Source organism: Muntiacus reevesi, chromosome 9 (assembly GCF_963930625.1).
Source record: "Muntiacus reevesi chromosome 9, mMunRee1.1, whole genome shotgun sequence".
In the NCBI taxonomy this organism is placed as follows: Eukaryota; Metazoa; Chordata; class Mammalia; order Artiodactyla; family Cervidae; genus Muntiacus; species Muntiacus reevesi.
Genome location: NC_089257.1, coordinates 81,272,217 through 81,296,262, shown reverse-complemented (window position 1 = coordinate 81,296,262; position 24,046 = coordinate 81,272,217). Strand labels below are relative to the sequence as shown.

The 24,046-nt window shown below is 34.5% G+C and overlaps 1 protein-coding gene across 1 annotated transcript in view; it reads right to left on the bottom strand.

The window, feature by feature from the left end:
- CNTN5 (contactin 5) overlaps positions 1-24,046 on the bottom strand; it is a 1,527,443-nt gene that overhangs the window by 293,503 nt on the left and 1,209,894 nt on the right. The window contains exons 10-11 of the mRNA XM_065944251.1: positions 10,539-10,720; positions 6,364-6,500 (exon numbers count right to left, since the gene is read on the bottom strand). Of these exons, the coding sequence (XP_065800323.1) occupies positions 6,364-6,500; positions 10,539-10,720 (319 nt within the window). The remainder of the gene's footprint in view (positions 1-6,363; positions 6,501-10,538; positions 10,721-24,046) is intronic.

Below are 24,046 nucleotides of genomic sequence, written 5' to 3'. Positions count from 1 at the left end.
CCACGGAATTCTCCAGGCAAGAATACTGGCGTGTGTAGCTGCTCCCTTCAAGGGATCTTCCTGACCCAGGCACTGAACTTGGGTCTCCTGCATTGCAGGCAGATCCTTTACCATCTGAGTCACCAGGAAGCCCTCACAATTAATACAGTTGAACATTATTTCAATTTAGGAAGACAAATTTACTATGTATTATTCTAATGTAAAATATAGCTATGCCTTGATCAGAAAAGAAATTACAACTATATCTTCTTATAGTTATTTTTATGAATTGTACTTGTGATTATATTTTAAAATAAGCAGCTTTTGTTTGGTATACTGGTCAAACTTATGAAAAACAGTCATCAGATAATGCTTTTAATGAATTTATTTTACAAATAAGAAGCTGGAGTTCAAATGTAGAAAGGATTGAGACTGCAGATATGTAAGATAAAGGTTAAATACAGTCCAAGAATTAAATGAAGTCCATGAATCTCTTTATTATATTGATCTGGTCAGATGTTTGTCTTTTCTTTCACTTCCCAGCACAATGACATAGATTAAAAAAATAAATAAGTAAAAAAAAAAAAAAAAAAAAAAAAAAACTGTCCTATAACTGGACTCTGTATAAAACTTTTGGTCAGAAAATGTAAATTTCATTATCAGATGAAATAATACAGAAGACAGAAAATAAAGCACATGCAAACTGAGGTAAACTGAGGCCAAGAGCACACTTCGGAAACAAATTTTAAATTTAAAATGTTGTTTAACAATCAGATATCTTATCTATTTAACATCAAGCAAATCATTCTTTTAATTTTAGTGAGCAGGGCTTTGCTTATCTATCAACAGAGATGCCAAGTAATTTGACATCATTTTTAAAATGAACCCATTCATTCGTCCAACTATTATCTGCCAGTGGAATTTACTGAGTTGGTGAGAGTAGACAATATAACCAGCACACACCCCTTCCCAAGGTTTATGTGATATCCCAAGAAGATTAGAGAGACAGGCAATAAGCCAACGTCCCAGGATTCCCACTCCCTCCCTCTCAGTTTTCTTTAGCAGTTCTCCTACTCTTTTTATTTGTGTCGGTCTTTTTCTGTAACTATGCTTTGGCCTTAGTGATTTTAGAATCAGGGAATATTGGATTTGGATGTGACTGTGGTGGTGATATGATCTAATTTTTTGATTTTACAAAAGGGCAAATCAAGGTCCAAAAAGGCAAACTACAGAAACGAGATCCTTTGATAATGGTAGAACTCGTGCAGAAACTGTGTTTGGAATTTTAATTTATACACTTCCCCTCCCTTTTGTCCATAGGTAATAAAGTAAGATGGTAGGTGTTGCGAGAGGGCAAAAAAGGGCAGACATACTGAAACCATAATCACAGAAAACTAGCCAATCTGATCACACGGACCACAGTGAACTATGCCATGCTGTGTGGGGCCACCCAAGACAGACAGGTCCTGTTGTATAGGTCAGATCGAATGTGGTCCACTGGAGAGGGGAATGGCAAACCACTTCAGTATTCTTGCCTTGAGAACCCCATGAACAGTATGAAAAGTCAAAATGATAGGATACTGAAAGAGGAACTCCCCAGGTTGGTAGGTGCCCAATGTGCTACTGGAGATCAGTGGAGAAATAACTCCAGGAAGAATGAAGGGATGGAGCCAAAGCAAAAACAATACCCAGTTGTGGGTGGGACTGGTGATAGTAGAAAGTTCCGATGCTATAAAGAGCAATATTGCATAAGAAGCTGGAATGTTAGGTCCATGAATCAAGGCAAATTGGAAGTGGTCAAACAGGAGATGGAAAGAGTGAATGTCGACATTCTAGGAATCAGCAAACTAAAATGGACTGGAATGGGTGAATTTAACTCAGATGACCATTATATTTACTACTGCGGGCAAGAATCCCTTAGAAGAAATGGAGTAGCCATCATAGTCAACAAGAGAGTCCAAAATAAAGTACTTGAATGCAATCCCCAAAACCACAGAATGATCTCTGTTCGTTTCCAAGGCAAACCATTCAATATTACAGCAATCCAAGTCTATGGCCCAACCAGTTATGCTGAAACAGCTCTATGAAGACCTGCACGACCTTCTAGAACTAACACACAAAAGAGATGCCCTTTTCATTATAGGGGACTGGAATGCAAAAGGGGGAAGTCAACAAGTACCTGGAGTAATGGGCAAATTTGGCCTTGGAGTACAGAATGAAGCAGGGCAAAGGCTAACAGGGTTTTGCCAAGAGAACGCACTGGTCACAGTAAACACCCTTTTCCAACAACACAAGAGAAGACTCTACACATGGGCATCACCAGATGGTCAGTACCAAAATCATATTATTTGCAGCCAAAGATGGAGAAGCTCTATACAGCCACCAAAAACAAGTCACCGAAACCTGACTGTGGCTCAGATCATGAACTCCTTATTGCCAAATTCAGACTTAAACTGAAGAAAGTAGGGATAGCCACTAGACGATTCAGGTATGACCTAAATCAAATCCTTATGACTATACAGTGGAAGTGACAAATAGATTCAAGGGATTAGATGTGATAGAGCGGTTGAAGAACTATGGATGGAGACTCATCACATTGTACAAGAGGCAATGATCAAGATCATCCCCAAGAAAAAGAAATGCAAAAAGGCAAAATGGCTGTCTGAGGAGGTTTTACAAACTGCTATGAAAAGAAGAGAAACAAAAGTCAAAGGAGAAAAGAAAAGATATACCCATTTGAATGCAGAGTTCCAAAGAATGCAAGGAGAGATAAAAAAAAGCTTTCCTCACTGGTCAAAGCAAAGAAATAGAGGAAAACAAAATAATGGGGAAGACTGGAGATCTCTTCAAGAAGCTTAGAGACACTAAGGGAACATTTCATGGAAAGATGGGCACAATAAGGGACAGAAATGGAATGGGCCCTCAGAAGCAGAAGATGTTAAGCAGAGGTGGCAGGAATACACAGAAAAACTATACAAAAAAGATCTTCAGGACCCATATAATCATGATGGTATGATCACTCACCTAGAGCCAGACATCCTGAAATGCAAAGTCAAAGGGGTCTTAGGAAGCGTAACTATGAACAAAGCTAGTGGACGTGATGGAATCACATGTGAGCTATTTCAAATCCTGAAAGATGATACTGTGAAAGTGCTGCACTCAATATGCCAGCAAATTTGGAAAACTCAGCAGTGGCCACAGGACTGGAAAAGGTCAGTTTCCATTCTAATCCAAAAGAAAGGTAATGCCAAAAAAAAGAAAGAAAGAAAGAAAGGCAATGCCAAAGAATGCTCAAAATACCACACAATTGCTTTCATCTCACACAGTATCAAAATAATGCTCAAAATTTTCCAAACCAGGCTTTACCTGTATGGGAAGTGTGAACTTCAAGATGTTCAAGCTGGTTTTAGAAAAGGCAGAGGAACCAGAGATCGAATTGCCAACATCATTTGGATCATTAAAAAAGAATGAGAGTTCCAGAAAAACATCTGCTTATGCTTTATTGACTATGCCAAAGCTTTCCACTGTGTGAATCAAAACAAACTGTGGAAAATTCTGAAAGAGATGGGAATGCCAGACCACCTGACCTGCCTCCTTAGAAATCTGTAGGCAGGTCAAAAAGAAGCAGTTAGAACTGGACATGGAACAATAGACTGGTTTCAAATCTGGAAGGAATATCTCTAGGTTGCATATTGTCACATTGTTTATTTAACTTATATGCTGAATATATCATGAGATTGCTAGACTGGATGAAGGACAAGCTGGAATCAAGATTGCCAGGAGAAAAATCAATAACCTCAGATATGCAGATGACACCACACTTATGGCAGAAAGCAAAGAAGTACTAAAGAAACTCTTGATGAAAGTGAAAGAAGAGAGTGAAAAAGTTGGATTAAAGCTCAACACTCAGAAAACTAAGATCATGACATCTGGTCCCATCACTTCATGGCAAATAGATGGGGAGACAATGGAAACAGCAACGGACTTTATTTTTTGAGGCTCTGAAATCACTGTAGATGGTCACTACAGCCACGAAATTAAAAGACACTTGCTCATTGGAAAAAAAGGTATGATCATCCTAGACAGCATATTAAAAAGCAGAGACATTACTTCCCTGACAAAGGTCTCTCTAGTCAAAGCTATGTCTTTTTCAGTAGTCATGTATGGATATGAGAGATGGACTATAAAGAAAGCTGAGCATGGAAGAATTGATGCTTTTGAACTGTGGTGTTGGAGAAGATCCTTTAGAGTCCCTTGGACTGCAAAGAGATCCAACCAGTCCGTCCTAAAGGAAATCAGTCCTGAATGACCATCAGAAGGATTGATGCTGAAGCTGAAACTCCAATACTTTGATCATCTGATGCAAAGAACTGACTCATTGGAAAAGACCCTGATGCTGGGAAAGATTGAAAGTGGGAGGAGAAGGGGATGACAGAGGATGAGATGGTTGGATGGCATCACTGACTCAATGGACATAAATTTGAGTAAACTCTGGGAGTTGGTGATGCACAGGGACACCTGGGTTGCTGCAGTCCATGTGGTCACAAAGAGTTGGACAAGACTGAGCTACTGAACTGAACTGAAGGACACAGCTAAACTGATTAGAATCAAATGGGTGCAAGATAGTAGAAAAGTTGATTTTGATTAGACCCTGATCCTCAATCAGCAAGGATAATGAAACACCCAGAGGCACCATGACAGTTTCAATCACTGTCAAAAGACCAAGAAATGAATGATGATGCAATTCCTGGAAATCTCCACCTCCTCCCCAAAATAGTTGCAATAATCCTCCCACTTAATAGTATGTGAAATACCCAGCCTAGAAAACCTAACCACACCCCATTTTGCACTGCACTTTGCCCTCTGTGATGGCCCAGGCTCTGTCTGTGGAGTGTACTTTTCTCTGAATCTGAATAAATCCATTTCTTAACCATCACTTTATCTCTCACTGAATTCTTTCTGTGATGGGACATCAAGACCCTGAGCTTCATTCAGTCCTGAAACCAGGTATTGTGGGTTTTGGCTGGGTTAGAATCACAGCCTATAGGTTCCAGTCCCAATCTGTGGTAAACAGTTTCAATCTCAGGCAAGCAACTTTATATTTTGATTATCCCACCGTCTTCATAGTGACAGCAGTTGGTTAGATGATGTCTAAAAGTCTGCTAAAAATGGCAATGAGTTAATGATAATCACTGATATTTTCCTATGAACTTATAGGATTGAATAAAATTTGAAGAAGTGATGTATTATCAGAAAGTAATGAGGCAATTAAAACTAAAAGAAAACTTTATTTTTTTCAGCAACAACAAAAAGAACCCCATACAAAAAATATGGGCAGAAGACCTAAATATGGATTTCTCCAAAGAAGACACACAGATGGCCAACAGGCACATGAAAAGATTTTCAAAATTGCCAATTATTAGAGAAATGCAAATCAAACTACACTAAGGTACAGCCTCACACCACTCAGAATAGCCAGCCATCATTAAAAAGTCTACAACTAACAAATGCTGGAGAGGATGTGGAGAAAAGGGAACTCTTATACAATTGGTGGGTATGTAAGTTGGTGCAACCACAGTGGAAAACTAAAAATACAATTAACATATGATCAAGCGATCCCACTCCTGTGCATATGTATGGACAAAACTGTAATTCAAAAAGATGTTTGCACACCTATGTTCATAACAGCACTATTTGCAGTAGCCAAGACATGGAAATAACCTAAATGTCCTTCAACAGATAAATGGGTAAAGAAGATATGGCACATATATACAATGGAATATTCAGCCAGCAAAATAATGTCATTTACAGCAAAATGGATGCAAGTAGAGATTATCATACAAAGCAAAGTAAGTCAGAAAAAGACAAATACCATATGATATCACTTATACATGAAATCTAAAATATTACACAATGAATCTATTTATGAAGCAGAACCAGAATCACAAGATAGGGAACAGATTAGTGCTTACCAAGGGGGCAGAGGTTGGAGGATAGATACAGTGGGAGGTTGGGGCTAGCAGATGTAAACTTTTATACATAGAATGGATAAGCAACAAAGTTCCACTGTACAATACATAGAATTATATTCAATATCTTATGATAAACCACAGTGGAAAATAACATTTTAAAAAGAATATATATATATATGTATAATTGAATCACTGTGCTGTACAGAAATAATTAACACAACATTGTAAATCAACTATAGTTCAATAATTTTTTTAAAGAGTAAAAAGTAATTTGTTTATATGTTATCTTTCTCATTCCTAATATAAGGGATAAATAAGAAATGGTTTTCAATAAGACTAAAGGAAGTTAGTTTGTCCTTTGTGAAATTCCACAAAAATATCACTGGAACGTGTTAATGGTTACCAACAGTACCTGAGGCAAGAGGGGCACTCCATTCTTCAGCCAGCGGTAGGTGGGTCTGGGCTTTCCAGTGGCCTTACATTCCCATCGCAGAGGGCTCCCACTGTCTAACTGAGTATCATTCAGTTTTTCTGCCCAGTGTGGATAGGCTGTAAGAGTTTAAAGATTAAAAAAGGGTGATTTCACTTCTCAACGTTTCACAAAAATCAAGTTTTTATGGAATGTTAATGAATTCATAAGCATTAAATATGTTATCAATTCATGTAACTTGAATTTTGGAAGAAAATTGGCACTGCATTACACAGAGAACTCTACTCCCTGTGTAAAAATATAATCATGGAGATGTTTTAATAATTTGAAACACTTTTTAATCTAAATGAAGCATATCTTTCTGTTCTTGTTGTTTAATTTTAAAATATCTCCTCTCCAAAAGGCACTTTTTTTCCTATCTTTTTAAAATTTTATTTATTTTTAATTGAAGGATCATTGCTTTAAAATATTGTGTTGTTTTATGCCATATATCAACATGAATCAGTCATAAGGGGCATTCTCCAGGCAAGAATACTGGAGTGGGTAGCCTATCCCATCTCCAGCGGATCTTCCGACCCAGGGATCGAGCTGGGGTCTCCTGCATTGCAGGTGGATTCCTTACCAACTCAGTTGTCAGGGCAGCCAGGGTTAAAGCGTCTTTCCTCCACTGACATTTTTCTCAAGTTTGAATCTCTGAATCTCTCTCATCTATTTCTTGCCTCCCTCTGCCCCTTTCCCTTCTGGCTATCACCCATTTGTTCTCTGCATCTATTACTCTGTTTCAGTTTTGTTATGTGTTTTCATTTGTTTTGTTTTTCAGATTCCACACATAAGTGAAATCACATGATGCTTGTGTTTCTCTGACTTATTTTCCTTAACATAATTCCCTCTGGGTCCACCCGAGTTGTCAGAGATGGTAAGATTTTTTTTTTCTTTTTTTTTTTAAAGCCTGAGTATCATTTCATTTTATATGTATGTGTGTGAGTGTGTGTGTGTGTGTGTGTGTGTGTGTGTGTGTGTGTGTGTATTTCAAGATGTCCGATGCTTTTTCATAGCTATTGAGATGATTATACGATTTCTTTCTTTGATTTGTTAAAGTGGTATAACACAATAATTTGCACCCTTGGGATAAGCCCCACTAGATCATTGTGTGATCATTGTAATGTATTGTTGAATTCAATTTGCTAGTTTTATTTTTTGTTTTTGAGGATGTGTCCATCTGTGTTCATCAGTGGTATTGGCCTGTAAATTTTTTGTGCTATATTTTTGTCTGATTTTAGTACTAGGTGATATTGTAGAATGAGTTCAGACATTTTCCTCTGCAAATTTTTGGAAGAGTTTGAAAAGGAGGGCTGTTAACTTTTCTTTAAATTTTTGGTAGACTTCACCACCTGTGAGGCCATCTGGTACTATACTTTTGTTTGCTGGGAGTTTTTATTTTATTTTATTACTGATGTAATTTCATTACTGGTAATTGATCTTTTCATATTTTCTATTTATTCCTGATTGTTTCTTGGGAAATTGTACATTTCCAGACACTTATTCCTTTTTTCTACATTGTCCATTTTATTGACATATAATTGTTTGTAGTAATCTCTTATGATCCCTTGTCTTTCTGTGGTATTGGCTGTAACTTGTCTTCTTTCAGCTTTGATTTATTTTATTTACATGGACCCTCTTTTTCTTGATGAGTCTAGCTACAGTTTTATTAGTTTTACTTATTTCAAAGTACCAGCTCTTCTTTTCACTGATCTTGTTTATTGTTCTTAGTCTCTACTTCACTTATGTCTGATCCGTTTGCTGCCAGGCCCTGCCTCATGCAGGGGCTAGAGGTGCGTGGGACTGGGTCCCAGCGTGACTGGCTGCATGGCCCGGTCACAAGGGACTTGCACTGACCTGATGGTTGGCAGGACTGTGTCCTGAGCTAGCTGGCTATGTCCTGGGAGTCCTGGAACTGGTGCCAGCCTACTGACGGTAGGGGCTGGGTCCTGATCCAGCTGGCTGCCAGGCCACTGGTGGATGGGAAAACCTTTAAGGTACAAATTCTCTGGAATGCTTTCCTTGAATCAATCTGGTGGAAAGTAGTGGACTCTGCTCCCGTAGGCTTTTATCATAGCAGATAGCATGCTTTGCCCTCTGTGGGATTTGCTTTTATTTTTGTTTGTCTGTTTGTTTTTAATTAATTAATTTATTTTTTTTCAGTGGGTTTTGTCATACATTGATATGAATCAGACATAGAGTTACAAGTATTCCCCATCCCGATCCCCCCTCCCACCTCCCTCTCCACCCGATTCCTCTGGGTCTTCCCAGCGCACCAGGCCTGAGCACTTGACTCATGCATCCCACCTGGGCTGGTGATCTGTTTCACCATAGATAATATACATGCTGTTCTTTTGAAACATCCCACCCTCACCTTCTCCCACAGAGTTCAAAAGTCTGTTCTGTACTTCTATGTCTCTTTTTCTGTTTTGCATATAGGGTTATCGTTACCATCTTTCTAAATTCCATATATATGTGTTAGTATGCTGTAATGTTCTTTATCTTTCTGGCTTCCTTCACTCTGTATAATGGGCTCCAGTTTCATCCATCTCATTAGAACTGATTCAAATGAATTCTTTTTAATGGCTGAGTAATATTCCATGGTGTATATGTACCACAGCTTCCTTATACAATGAGGTACCATTACACACCAGTCAGGATGGCTGCTATCCAAAAGTCTACAAGCAATAAATGCTGGAGAGGGTGTGGAGAAAAGGGAACCCTTTTACACTGTTGGTGGGAATGCCAACTAGTACAGCCACTATGGAAAACAGTGTGGAAATTTCCTAAAAAACTGGAAATAGAACTGCCATATGACCCAGCAATCCCACTCCTGGGCATACACACTGAGGAATCCAGATCTGAAAGAGACACGTGCACCCCAATGTTCATTGCAGCACTATTTATAATAGCCAGGACATGGAAGTAGCCTAGATGCCCATCAGCAGACGAATGGATGTGGGATTTGCTTTTCATCTAATTCAGTCAACCAAGAATTTCCTCAAATCTCTATTGTTAGCTTGTAGTGCGGTAATAGCATTTAATAAACAGTAGCTGAATCAATGAGTGAATGAGCAAAATGTGCATGGCATAGTAAATTTGGTTCAAGGGCTGAATTTTTAAAGGAGTTTTTTTCTTTTACAAATAATAAAAACAAAACAGGTTGAAATAATATTTTAACATTTCAAAATATTTTGCAGCATCCCTGTGAAGGACATTAAGTTTTTTAGATGAACTGATCTTGAATACAGTGACAGTTATAGTTTCTAGCAGATTCAGCTTAATATGCAATTTGTTTAATTTCATGCTGTAAGGATCTGTATTTTCTTGTATCAGTGCTCTGCGTGACTGTCCCTCAGTTTTAGTGTCCTCATCTGGAAAATAAGAATAGTATCACTTACCTTTTATGTATAATATGCATTATAAAAAAATATGAAAACTATAATTTGCTATTTATAGAAGATGAGATTGTAGATATTTTGGAAGTAGATTTTCCCAGTTCTTACACACAACCTGGTTGTCTCTGAAATTTTTGGAAAATATAAACATTTGTAAGCCATGAAGGTTATGTATCATACAGATGCAGTAATTTAGTGTAGGACCAGCAAAATTTTTGTGCAAAAGATGAGCTAGAAAGTATTTGACACTTTGCCAGTCAGTTGATCTTTATCTCAACAACTTAACTCTGCCTTAGCAGTGCTTAAAGCTGATGCAGGCAATATGCAAACAAATGGGTGTCACTGTGTTTCAAAAAAATTTTATTTACAAAAAAAAAAAAGACAGCTGGTAGGATTTGGTTCATGGGCAATAAATTGTGACTCCTGATTCAGGCCAAGGGCAAGAATAAGTTAATAAAGGTTATAAGGTTTGCAACATCAGATGACAGCTTTAGTGCTGGGAAAATATTTTTAAGGTTAGCAATTACCTATGCTATAAAAAGAACCTGACAATTTCTCATTTGTTTTTAATTTAAAGCATTTCTGTGTGTAGGGTAATTTTACCTAGTGATTTACCATACAAAAGAAGCATGGTATATGTATCTAGCAATGTTTAGTTCAAATTGCATTTTCAGTTTGACTCTTGTGACCAGGGCATCAAACTTGGCTGAGAACACTTACTGTATACTTGCAACTGTCCACGAAAGGAATTTTTTCCACGTGAGTTTTCAGCTCTGCACTCATATGTGCCTGCATCGTCCAGCTGCACGTTGGGTATTTCCAGTACTGCCTGAGATTTACGCAGACGTGACTTACTAGGAATATAACCGTTAACCTTCATCCATGTGATTGTTGGAACTGGGCTACAATAAGGAGTAAAATGCCATTAATACACTTTCCAATATTAGGAACATAGATTCTGTTATCTGGCAATTTAAGCACTTAATAGGCTGAGTGCAATAAAGTGTAATCACAATTAAGAACCATGTGATAGTTGACATACTTCACTTTCCATGTGCATTGTCTGCTTATAAGTTAGATTACAAGGAAAGGGAGTTTCCTTTTCTTTTGTATTTCAGAAAAGCAATTCAAAGGTTATATTTTACACATATATATGCTATGCTTTACTTTTGAAAAACTGTGTAAAATTGTTTAAATGATGAAAGCAATTTGGAGAAATTTACAAAAGTAATATATACTTATCATAAGAAGTTGAACAAAAGAATCATGAGTTAAATGAATTAAGAACTCATTTTTGTTCCAACTCCTTCAAATATCTTCTGCAGAAGGAAATAAAGTTAGCAAGCAATTTCCTGCCTGGTTTCTATAATGCATATATAAACACATATAACAAATTTTTTATTAATAAAAATCAAATCCAAGATCAACTGCTGACTTATTCTGGTTAATAGCTATATATTATTCCCTTGTGTAGTTGCATCAGAATTTTAATCAAACATTCTCTATAGTTAGACATTCAGTGTAGCCCCCAAATTTTTCTTTTTTTTTTTTGCTACTAAGGAATAACATTGCTAAATGTAACTTTGTACATATATATCATATGCCATTGCTTTTTATTTTCTACTGCAGACATTCACAAAAGTGGAATTGATAGACACAAGGGCATGCCCATTTTTCATTTTAATAAGTGCTGCCAGATTGTTTTCAATAATATAGTAGCATTTTCCACATCTATCAGTAATACATGAGACTGTTTTTCCATATCCTTGCCACCACATTATGTTGTCAATTTGTTTAATTTTTATCAGTATTGATAGGTAAAAAATGACATTTTGTTACAATTTCTCTGAACTCTAACAAGTTGAACATCCTTTCATAATTATATTAGCTATTTGAATCTGCTTCACTGTGAAGTGTTTATGTTATTTTTCAACTATTTCTTTCTCTTTTCTGTTTGCCTGCTTGCAGTGTTTAATTTCTTAGGATTCTTTGTGTATTAGGGCCATTATGAGTTTGTTTACCAGAAAAATTCTTTCTCGGTATACTGATAGTTTACGATGGCATCTAGGATAAATTTTACAGATAGTTTTGGGAGAAATAAGCATCTGTAGGTTTTTTTCATGACTTCAGAATTTTTGTTTGTTTAAAAATTATCTGTAAACCCAAGTATGTATCCAAATTTCCTTCAATCTTTTTGGTAGCTTTTTTAAAAATTATTTTTAAGCATTTGGATCTTTAATCCATCTGGACTATATTCGCGGTTTTGGTGTGAGATGGGAAATGCAACTAATTATTTTAGAATCACTAAAACTCCTTTTCCAACAAGTTTTGGAATTTTACCTTTGCTATATAATTGGTTCTCACATGCTTAAATCTGATTCAGTGTTCACAGTTCTGTTTCACTGTACATTTAATGTACTTTATGCTCTGAATTCTGTCTACTTTATCAGTTCGATTTCTCACTATTCCTTCCACATCTCCTGACCCAGAAACACATCTTTGTGTGTTTCCAGTCATATCTGTTAAACTCCTACTAATCTTTTGAGAGCCATTCTAAATGCCTCCTCTACAGTAAAGTCACCTTATTTGTGTAGTCTTCTGGGATATTTTCCTTTTAAACATCAAAGTGATTAGTATATACTACTTGGACCTCTTGTAACATTTTATAATTGCGAAATGTAGGATACTTTTTCACTAATTTTCCTGACAGGAGTAATAGCAGTGTTAAATTTTAGAAACCATGCCTCATTAAACACAGTGTTTATTTTGTAACATCTTTCTTACATGTTTCTTAGGTATAAGAGAATTGAAATTGCTGTATTAGAGTTGACAAGTTGTTCTTCTTTATTTAGGTACGTATATCAATATCTAGGAAAACTGAATATTATATTTTCAAATAACCCTTATGTTGACCTAACACATCATTCTTTTAGTATGTACAATAATTGATTTATTATATTTTTAAATTTAATATTTCTGCATCTATATTCAAAGGCGAGACTGTCTGTACTCATTAGGTTTGCTGGTTTACATGTGCACATACTTTTTAGTGAGTTGGTGGTTGTTTTATTTATAAGCTAGCATTGACAAAATTGGAGTCATAGTGATGGGTAATAGCTTGGTATACATGCCAGAATATTTGCATCTCCTATTGTGATAGCTTCAATAGTAGAGAAATTGTATGTTCCTTAAGAAACTGATCAGACTGATAAAAATAAAGTCATCCCCATCATAAGTAGAGTTAGTTTTTGAAAGCGTTTTCAATTTCTTCTGTTTTCTTTGATTATTTGTATTTAAATTTCTGTTTGTGTCTACTTTGGCAATTCATGTTTCCCTAGAAAATCAAAGTATTTCATCCATGGGTTCAATATTTTAGCAGTAAGTTATATAAATGCTAATTTTTTAAAAAGTTTAAAAAGCTCTTCTATTATAAGTGGTTACACGTTGTAGAAGTTAAATGTGTTTTCCACTGTCAGACTTCCCAAAACAAAAGTAACTATGCAACTACATCTTTTCTGAGTTGCATTTCCCATCTCACACCAAAACCATGAATATAGTCCAGACGGATTAAAGATGCAAATGTTTAAAAATAACTTTTTAAAAAATCATGAAGTTTTTTAAAAAATCATCTCATCATTTTTTAACATCTTGTTTTGTTTTTCCAGTTACCCCAAGTGTAAAATATGGTGGAAATAATAGTTCTTATTTCAGAAATAATAGCCCCTATTTCAGAGGGTAATTATAAGCATTTGATAAGTTAAAGTATTTGGCACAGAACAAGGAGGCAAAAAAAAAATAACGTTTGCAATACTGTGATGGTTATATTTGTATCTTCTTTACAACTTTAATGGTATGAGTGTATGCTTTCTCAACTTCCTCTCCTTTTAACACTGCACGTTGGTTAGGAACATGGTCTACCAGGGAATACAATTTACATTCAAATAAAATTAAAACACACATATGTTATGTGACCATCAGAAAGTAATCTAAGTTCTATGAATTTGGGTTCCCCATTTTAAAATGAAAATATTATTTGTTCCTTCAGAATGCTCATATCTTAAGGGCACTGGCATTTCTCTTGTTCAGGAGTATATCCACACTGCCTCATAGAGTGCTGGGCACATAGTTAGTACTTAAATGTTTATGAAGTAAATTAATGAATGATTCTCATAATATGATTTTGAGCATTAAATGAGCTAAGTTCTTGTAAATTACTTAGATAAATATATTGCAAATAGTGAATACCCAATAAATGTTACCTATAATGATAAGTTTTGTCAGAGGTTTATCTATTTTATTAGTCTTTAAAATATGTATTTTGAATTTTTAATTATTTTTATGCTTTAATTTGTGGCTTTCTATTTTTTTTATTTCCTTATTCCTTTTTATTGGTTAGCATATTATTACACTCTAACTTTGTTAACTCGAATTTTTTATGTGCTGCAAATTTTTTATGGTTGATAGTAAAAGTATGGCTGCTTTTTCCTCTGGTATCAAAGGTAACCACGTGCCTTATGTTCTGACACACAGGGACCGTGACCTGTACAGTTTTGTTTTTTTGTAACTTGTTTATTCAATATTTGTAGTTAATATATAGAATGAATTATTGTGAAAGTTATATGTCCATTGAGAAAAAAGGTATGCTTTATTTTGGGTAAGAGTTTAAAATTAGCTTTTAGATAGTTTTTATTAATTGTGTAATTCAAGTATTGTTCATTGAAAAAATTTGAATGAAGTTATTAGTACATTGAATTAAGTGGAAGCAAAGAAGTCAGAAGTAAATTAAACTTTGGAATGAGTACATTGTTAAATAAATCAAGAGTCTGAATTGAAAACAATAGCAAAACTTTGAGCATTTGAACCTTAAAACACATTTTAAGCTTCCAAAGTTAGATACAGGAGTTTTGGCTACAAAATCTGTACAAGCCCCAAATAGGGAACACTCCCCAGTACACATTTTAATTGTGTCCATGAAATAAAACAAACAAGAAAAATGTCAGAGAGTGAAGCCAAGGTACCCTGGAAGATAGATAAGATAATTTCTTACAAAGAGTAATATCAGAGTCTAATCATGAACTCTCCCATTCTTCCACAATCAAACCTTCCTCCATACAATCACACAAAAAAGAGAGGCCATGTAATGAATGACCTTATAGGAGAATTTCATACTTGAGATGGATCAGTGATTAGTTTGAGACTCCTTTTTTCTGAGTAGAATATTTTTCCTGTGAATAATAAACTTATATTTTAAGTACATAAGTTACAGAATCAAAAAGATCCATATCTAGACCTGATGGAGATCTGGAAATTTGGACTTGAGAGTATGCAGAGGCCAGATGAGATAGAGTACATTCAATGTGAAGAAAGAACTGAAATATTCCTCAGAAGAATAGATCAGCTAGGTGTTCAAAAAACACATTTTCCTTTCTTCCTGGCCATATAATTACCTCATTTTTCCATCTTCCCTTAGGTAGGGACATGGAATTGAGCTCTGGCCAATGGAATAAGGACAGAAAGATGTACCAAACATGATCTAGGAACCAGTTTTCTACATGATCTTCCATTTTCACTTTTCCTGGCTCTGCTTGATAGATGTTACTGTCAATGGTAACTCAAGCAGAAAAATGTATATTTTATGCATACAAAATGTTTTCATGCCTTTGTTGTAGGGAAGAATTAACTTTTTAAACAATATATAAAGCAAGCATTGCTACCCATAAAATACTGATACATTTGACCGCATTCATAATAACAATTTCTTCTCATTAAAAGAACACAAGGACTTTCCGGGTGGTCCAGTGGTTAAGACTCTGTGTTTCCAATGCAAAGAGTAGGGGTTTGACTCCTTATCATGGAACTAAGGTTTCACATGCTGCCAAAAAAGTTAAAAAATAAAAGGACACAACCGGGGAAGTTATTTGCCACACAAATAACTGACAAAGCCTAAGAGATTGAATAAAGAACTAAAGTATATAAGACAACAACTCATAAAAATGAGAAAGAGACAAAAGAAAAAGTATAAATTATCACAAACATATGACAGCATATTCAATCTCATTAATAATCAGGGAAATGCAAATTTACAGTATAATAAATTCCATTTCATGCCTAGCATATTTGTAAAATGTAGTACTTTTACATACAGATGCCAATCAGTAAGAAGTCTAATACACATGGTGAGGTTTTATATTAGTGCAACCACTTTGGAAAGCTATTGGAATCAACTTACAAGTGAGAATGGTTATTATACATTGTATGGTCTGGAAGATCACTCAAGAAATGGAAAGGAGTAGAATTACTTACAATCCCCAGAGAAATCCTTGCACATACCCACAAAGAGTAATGTATACTATTCTTATAGTGGCATTTACAAATAAACATTTTTAAAGATGTAATTTACCAAAAAGGAAGTGAATCCATTGAAGGGTACAGTTTGAAGAGTCTTGCCAAATGTCTATGCCTATTCAACTATTGCTTAAATTAGATTAATCATGTTACAGAGCATTAGTTCATTCTTAAAAGTTTCCCTAGGCACCCCCTTCCCAATCACCCTCACCCCTCTCCCAGGTGATCAATAATCTAACTTTCATATTTTAAGATAATGTTTGTCTTTTTAAAGCTACCGTGAATTGAATCTTATAGTCTGTACCATTTCCGTACGCTTAATTGAATCTTATAGTCTGTACCATTTCCGTACGCTTTCTGAGCTCTGCACGCTCAGTCACTCAGTCATGTTTGACTCTCTGTGACCCCATGGGCTTTAGCCCCCCAGGCTCCTCTGTCCATGGGATTTTCCAGGCAGGAATACTGGAGTGGTTTGTCATTTCCTCCTCCAGGGGATCTTCCCAACCCAGGGGTCAAACCCAGGTCTCCTTCATTGGCAGGTGGCATCTTTACCAACTGCACTCTTTCTAGTCAGCTTTTGTCTCTTAAAATAAGATTGGAGAGATCAGTCTATGTTTCTATGTATATCAATTGTCCATTTCTTTTAACTGTTGACCACTTTTAATATATGGATAAGGTACAATTTGTTTATCCAGTTACTTGTTGACTACTAGACATTTGGGTTATTTTCAGTTTAAAGTGATTATGAATAAAAACAGTTTGTACATTCATGTGTAAGTTTTTTGTGGACACAATTTTATGTCTCTTGGGTTAGTAACTAGGGGTAGAATCTCTATATTATATAATAAGGAAACTGTATGAAAATGGCCATACTATTTGCCTTGATAATTATATAATGTATACTTCCACCAGCAATGTGTAAAATATCCAGCTGTTTTACATCCTTGCAAAATGTTAGCATTGTCAAGCTCTTAAATTTTATTCAACATGAATATACACATGTTATAGCACTATTTATTTAAAATAGTACTCTTTCTCCATTAAATTACTTGGCATTTTTTTATGACAAAATAATCTCATTTGTGTGGGTCTGTTTATGGACATTCTTCTGTTCCATTAATTTGTAAGCCTAGCTTAAGCCAATTCCTCACTTTTCTGGTTATTAATGCTTTTAGAGAAAAATTTGAAACCTAATTTTAATTACATTTTAAGAATAACTTGCTAATTGACGTTTCCTGGAATTTTAACTGGATTTTGTCAAATTAATGTGTGAATCTGGTTAGAATTGACACCTGAATACTATCGAGTCTTGTAATCAATACGTGTCTGTGTGTGTTCAGCCATGTCTGACTCTTTGCAATCATATAGACTGTAGCCTGCCAGACTCCTCTGTCTGTGGAATTCTCCAGGCAAGAATAATACTAGAATGGGTTGCCATTTCCTTCTCCAGGGGATCTTCCCAATGCAGGGATGGCACCTGCATCTCCTGTCTCCTGCATTGGCAGACAGATTATTTTCTACTGAGTTACCTGGGAAGCCCTTTGTAATCAATAAGTTCACTGTATCTCCTCACTTATTTAGATATTCTTTCATTTATCTTCAGCAATACTATTGATTTTGCAGTGTCCATACCTTTAGATTATTTTGTATGGTTCATCCCTAAACATTAATTTTAGTATTTTTTGGTAGATTTTCAACATAGTACACATATATACCTATTGCATCTGCAGGGTACGAATGTATTAGTTCCTCAGACATGTCTGGCTCTTTGTGAACCCATGGATTGGAATCCACCAGTCTCCTTTGTCCATGGAATTTTCCAGGCAAGAATACTGGAGTTGGTTGTCATTCCCTTCTCCAGAGGATCTTCCTGACCCAGAGATTGAACCTAGGTCTCCTGCATTGCAGATTCTTTAGCATCTGAGCCACCAGGGAAGCCCTTACTGCATCTGCAGAGACAGTTTTAATTCTTCCTTTCCTGTCTCTAAAATGTTTTATTTTTATGCCTTATTTTACTGTGTAGGATCCCCATTAAAGATTGAACTGAAGTGATTAGAGAAAAAAGAAAGGAGACACACTAGTTTTCACCATTTAATATGAAGTTGAATATTGTTTTTTGTTTTCTTTTTCTTCTTTTTTTTTTTTTTGTAGATATTCTTTGTCTGGCTGAGGAAGTTTTCCTCTAGTCCTAAATTGTTGAAAGTTTTGTTAAGTATGTTGAATTATGTAATATGCTATTTCTGCATTAACTAAGAGGAATGTAAGAGTCTTTATTATTTCATTCATGTGACAAATTATATTAATTAGTTTTTAAAAGTTAAACCAACTCTGTATACCTGAGGTAAATCCCACTTGATCATGTGTATCATTTCTTCCTTACGTGCCTGAAAATTCATCAGTGAAGCTGAAGCTATACTATTCAAAATTTTTGTAGTGGGGAGGTTTTTAATTACAAATTCAATTTCATTAATAGGCAATAATTCAGATTTCTCCTGTGCCAATTACTCAAAGTATGTCTTTTAAGAAGTTTATTTAGTTTAGTTGTAAAATTAGATGTTAAACATTCCCATCCTGTCATTTAATGTTTTGGAATAGAGATGTAGTGACATTTCCTTTTTCCTGCTTGATATTGATACTTGAATTTTATCTCTTCTTTTTAATGTTTACCAATTGCATTGATATTTTCTAAAAATCATCCTTGTACTTCATTTTTCATCATTGTCTATTCATATTCAGTATCATTGATTTCTGCTATTTAATCTTTCTTTCCTTCTATTAACTTAGACTTTAAATTATTTTACTTTTCTAATTTGTTTAATGTAAAAGTTTAGATCATTGATTTTTAAATTTTCCCTTTTTAAAAAGATATATGAATTTACATTTAAGCACTACACTAACTATATCACATGTTTCCATTATTATTTAAAATGATTTCTAATTTCTCTGTAATTTTTCTTTGATAATTTGGTTATTTAGTTATGTTTTTGAATTTCCAAATATTTGGTGACTTTTCAAGTATCATTGAAAATGTTGTTTCAATTAAAGAATATACTGTCTAAATTTTTGGTTCTGTAATAAGCAGTGATACTTGTTTTATGGCCTATCATATGACTGATCTTCGTGAATGTTCCATGAGTAGGCTTTTTAAAAGTATATTCTGTAGTTGATGGTTGTAGTGTTCTTTAAATATAAATTATGTCAAGTTGGTTAATAATTGTGTTCAAGTCTCTTGTTCTTACTGATTTTCTGTCTTTTTATCCTTGTAATTGATAAACTATTGGAGATGCCTGTTACTTTATTGATTTTGTGTCCTGTCCTTGTGATTGATAGGCTAATGGAGAAGAGCATTAATTTCCAACTATAATTCTGAATTTGTCAATTTCTTCTTTAATTACCCTCAGATTTAGCTTTATGTATTTTAAAGCTTTGTTACTAGGTGCATATATATTTTAGATTTCTAATGTCTTATGAAATTAATCTTTTTAATACTATGATGAGCCCATCTTCATATTAGGTAACATTCCTCGTGCTGAAGTATACTTTACCTGATAGTAAGATAGTAGCCTTAATTTCCTTATGATTAATAAGCATATCTCTTTTATCCTCTTGACTTCAACATATATATTCTTGAAACATAAGTATACAGATACATATAATACACATTTAAAGTGGGATTCTTTAAGGTCTTGCTTTTCCATCCAGTCTTACTATGTCCACCTATGGTGTGATTCAGTGAATTTACATTTAATACAATTATCTATGGTTGGATTTGAAGTCTAGTTTTTTATCTATTTCATCAGTTTTGTGTTCCTTTTTTTGGCCCTCTTCCCTTACCTTATTTTCCATTAATTACTTAGTTTTTTAGTATTTCATTAAAGCCTTCTATTAACTTATTGGCTATAGCCCTATGTTTCTTTTGTGTACATATGTTTGTTCTAAAGCTTGGAATATGTATCTGACAATATTATGCTCACTTGTCTACCTTCACACCCTTTGTGTTACTTTGAAAATATATATTATTTATATATACTTTATAAACTCACTACCACATTGCTATTATTTTACCTTAAATAAAAGAGTAGATATTAGGAATTTTAGAAATGAAATAGACCAAATATATTTTATACTTATACCTGCTAAAAAAGGAAAAAATGGTATCTAGCCTTTCATTCCTTTGTGAGGATTGGAGTTTTGAAATAGCATTAGTGCTCCTTCATCCTAACGCATGTTCTTTACCATTTCTTATAATGCAGTCCACTACAACAAATTACTCGGGGTTTCTGCTTTTGTTTTGCTTTTACTTGATAATGTTTTTATTTTGCTTTCATGCTTGGAGGATATTTTCATCTAATATTCTATGCAGACTTCTTGCCTATGCAGACATAGGCAAATAGTTCTATGCAGACTTTTAATTTTTTTTTCTTTTTATCACTTTTTAAAAATAATTAGATTATTGTGTGTCTTGCACTTCCTGTATTTCATTGAACATAGGGGATCAGTAGAGTTATACTTTTCAATAATTTGGTAACCGTTGGTCATAATCTTCAAATATTTTTTATACCTACCTCTATCTTCTAGGACTAAAACTCCATATATATGATAATTTAATGACTTTTCCACAGGTTTCTTAGGCATAATTTAATATTTTGTCTCTCTATATATTTCACAGAGTCTATATTCAAGTTCATTCATCTATTTTTCTACAATGTCTAACAATATTAAGCCAAAGAAGTGTAGTTTAAAATTTAGTCATATTAATATATTTGTAAGAGTTGTTTTAAAATGCTTTTTTGTAAATATGTCATACCTGATATTTCTGTGAGTGCTTTTACTGATTGTCTTCCTGTTTATAGCTTATTTTTTGTGCCTTCATACTTCTAACAATATTTATTATAAACTCTACTATACACTGCCAAGTGCCTGACTTAAGCATTTGTCCTTAACAATTGGTCGGCTTTGTTCTGACATCAAATTTACTTGTAGTTCAAATTAATCCTCCTGAGAATTGTTTGTAGTCTTTGTTAGGGTGTGTTTAGCATAGTCTTTATTTTGTGTTTATAGGTACTCAATCATTTCTGCCTCTCTGCGACCCCCGGAACTGTAGCCCACCAGGCTCCTCTGTCCATGGGATTTTCCAAGCAAGAATACTGGAGTGGATTGCCACTTTTTCCTTAAGGGGATCTTACTGACCCTGGGATCAAACCCATATTCCCAGCAACTCCTGCATTGACAGGCAGATTCTTTACCACTGAACCATCTGGGAAGCTTTTATCTTAGGTCAAAGTTAATTCTTGTCCTAAAACTTACTCTTTTTTAGGATCTTCAGTGAATTACCCATTTGCTCAATAAGGCTTTATCATTCTGATTGCTTAGGGTTTTAATTTCTTTCGAGTCTTCAATATCTAGTATTTTTCATTTAAATCATAGTATTTTCCTGGTAGTTTTTCTCCATTAGTTTTTCTTAGAGTATAAAGTACCAGTTTATGTACACACTGCTTACTATTCATCAAATACGCAATGCCATCTCACTGTAGGTTTGAACAAGCCGTTTTCTGTGTTGCTCTCCCTTGCTGTCTCTCCGCCCTATACATTTTTATCTCTGCTATTCTTTCCGTCTTATCAATGCACTGACACGTTTGTGTTCTTAGAGTCCCCCTCCCTAGGCCAGTCTGTAGTAAGTGCTTTCTGAAAGAAAGCTGGAATGATGCACATTAGTTTTCTATTTAATAGACAAAATAAACTACAACTACTCTTAACCAAGGTTGTGGAAACAAAAGGAAGTCACGAATAACTACATATAATATGAATTCAGCAATATTTTGAAATTAAGAAAAAAACAAAGGATATGCATATATATATATGTGTATTTATAAATACATACATGCATACATACATACACATCATAAGATAATTTTGTTAAAGCAAATCACAAGGCCGATAAACAAATACTTCAGACTGTTGGGTCTTCATAGAAGGCAGGTAGGATTGATGACACATGACTTCAAGATTACTCCTTTTACTGTTTTGGATCTTAAGTTTGTTGCTTTATTCTCAAGAATTCTTTTATATTAATCATATAGTATATTAAAAATGTATAGACCAAAAGTATTTTATATATATTCTTAAACATAATTCATAATTCATGTGTTTTTAAACATAATTGCTATTCTTTTCCAAATGTTAAATTTGATAGATAAATAAACCTTACTGGAACATCTAATTTTCTATTTATATTCATTTTGTCATCATCAGGTTCTATAATCATTATTTGCTTTTGTGATGGAATTTCTAGGATAGTTCCTTTTTAATAATGTATATCTAAAATAATTTATATGAAGTCATTCATATTTTCCTACCAACTTATAAGGTAATATAGATTTTCAATTTGATCTTGGAAGTAAATTGATTTCTGACACATTACATTCAGTTTCTCCATCGCTACATTAAATAACTCTCCAGTTAGTTAGTCTACACTTAAACAATTTAATGCAATAGGAAGTACCACTGAAAAGAAAACTTGGTTCTTTAATATGAGGATAATCCCTTCTTTATGTTATCTTCTTCCATCTAGATTTCTAATTTTCCCCTAAGCAAAATACAAAATTACTGAACTAAACACATTTTTCATGACATATATATATTTTTTTCTTTCTTTTATCTTTACATCATTTCTACCTTAGTTTGTGTTTGGGGCCTTATTAAATGGAATTATAGCTAACCCTTAATTATTTACATAAAAACATACTACCTCAAATAGTAATAATCAAAGTTAAAGTTTTCATTATTTATTTACCTACATTTTTAATGCCTTACATTTCAGTAGTATATTCATTGATTTTCTGACTCCTGTTTGATTCATTTTAGCTGCTTTATTTTGTAACAACATGTTAATTCTTATGCAGCACTTCATCCACTCTCCTAGGGAAAGAATCCAGTATGAATAGGAGAAAAAACAAATTGTGAGATGGCAAGGCTATAGGATGGAGATGAGTAGACTCAGGATATGCAATACCAGGGGGCATGTGAAATCACTTCTGGTAGTCAGAAGACAAAATCCCACTTCAGTGGCATAAGAAAAAAGAAGATCTAGGGAGGAAAAAAATAAAGAGAACATCACTCTTGAGAGCAATTACGCTCAAATGGCTGGGCGAGCAGTTTCAAGAGTTTAAAGTGTATTCATTAACTCCTTCAAAAATTTTTTTTCTGAGTCCTCACTATATGATAGGCCTGTATTAGAAGTAAAGATCAATTAAATAACTGATACAATGCATTAGGGGATTTGTGACTTAATTAAAAAGGCCAAAGAATGAACTGAAAGTGAAAGTGAGAAGTGAAAGTCTCTCAGTCCTGTCTGACTCCTTGTGACACCATGGACTATACAGTTCATGGAATTCTCTAGGCCAGAGCATGGGTGTGGGTAGTCTTTCCCTTCTCAGGGAGATCTTCCCAACCCAGGGATCAAACCCAAGTCTCCTACATTGCAGGCGGATTCTTTACCAGCTGAGCCACAAGGGAAGCCCAAGAATACTGGAGTCGGTTGTAAGAATGAACTAAATGATTCAAATATAAAAGCCAAGAGTGTTAAAAGAACATAGTCAAGAGTGTTTTTACTAGACTGGAAAGTAGTAAGGGAATGCAGTCCAGAAGATATGAAACATAAGGTGAGCCTTAAAGATTAGAGAAATTTACCCAAGGAGCAAAATATATATTCTTGGCAGTGAAATCTATATGCATAAACACAGAAAAGCAAGAGATATCATGTCTGATTGACGGAACATCACATAATGCAATGTATGTTACACTGTATAATGTGTGTAGAAGAACGCTGATAAGCTTATGAAAAGTGCAGGTTTTCCCTTCAAAAACAAAGATTTATTCATAAA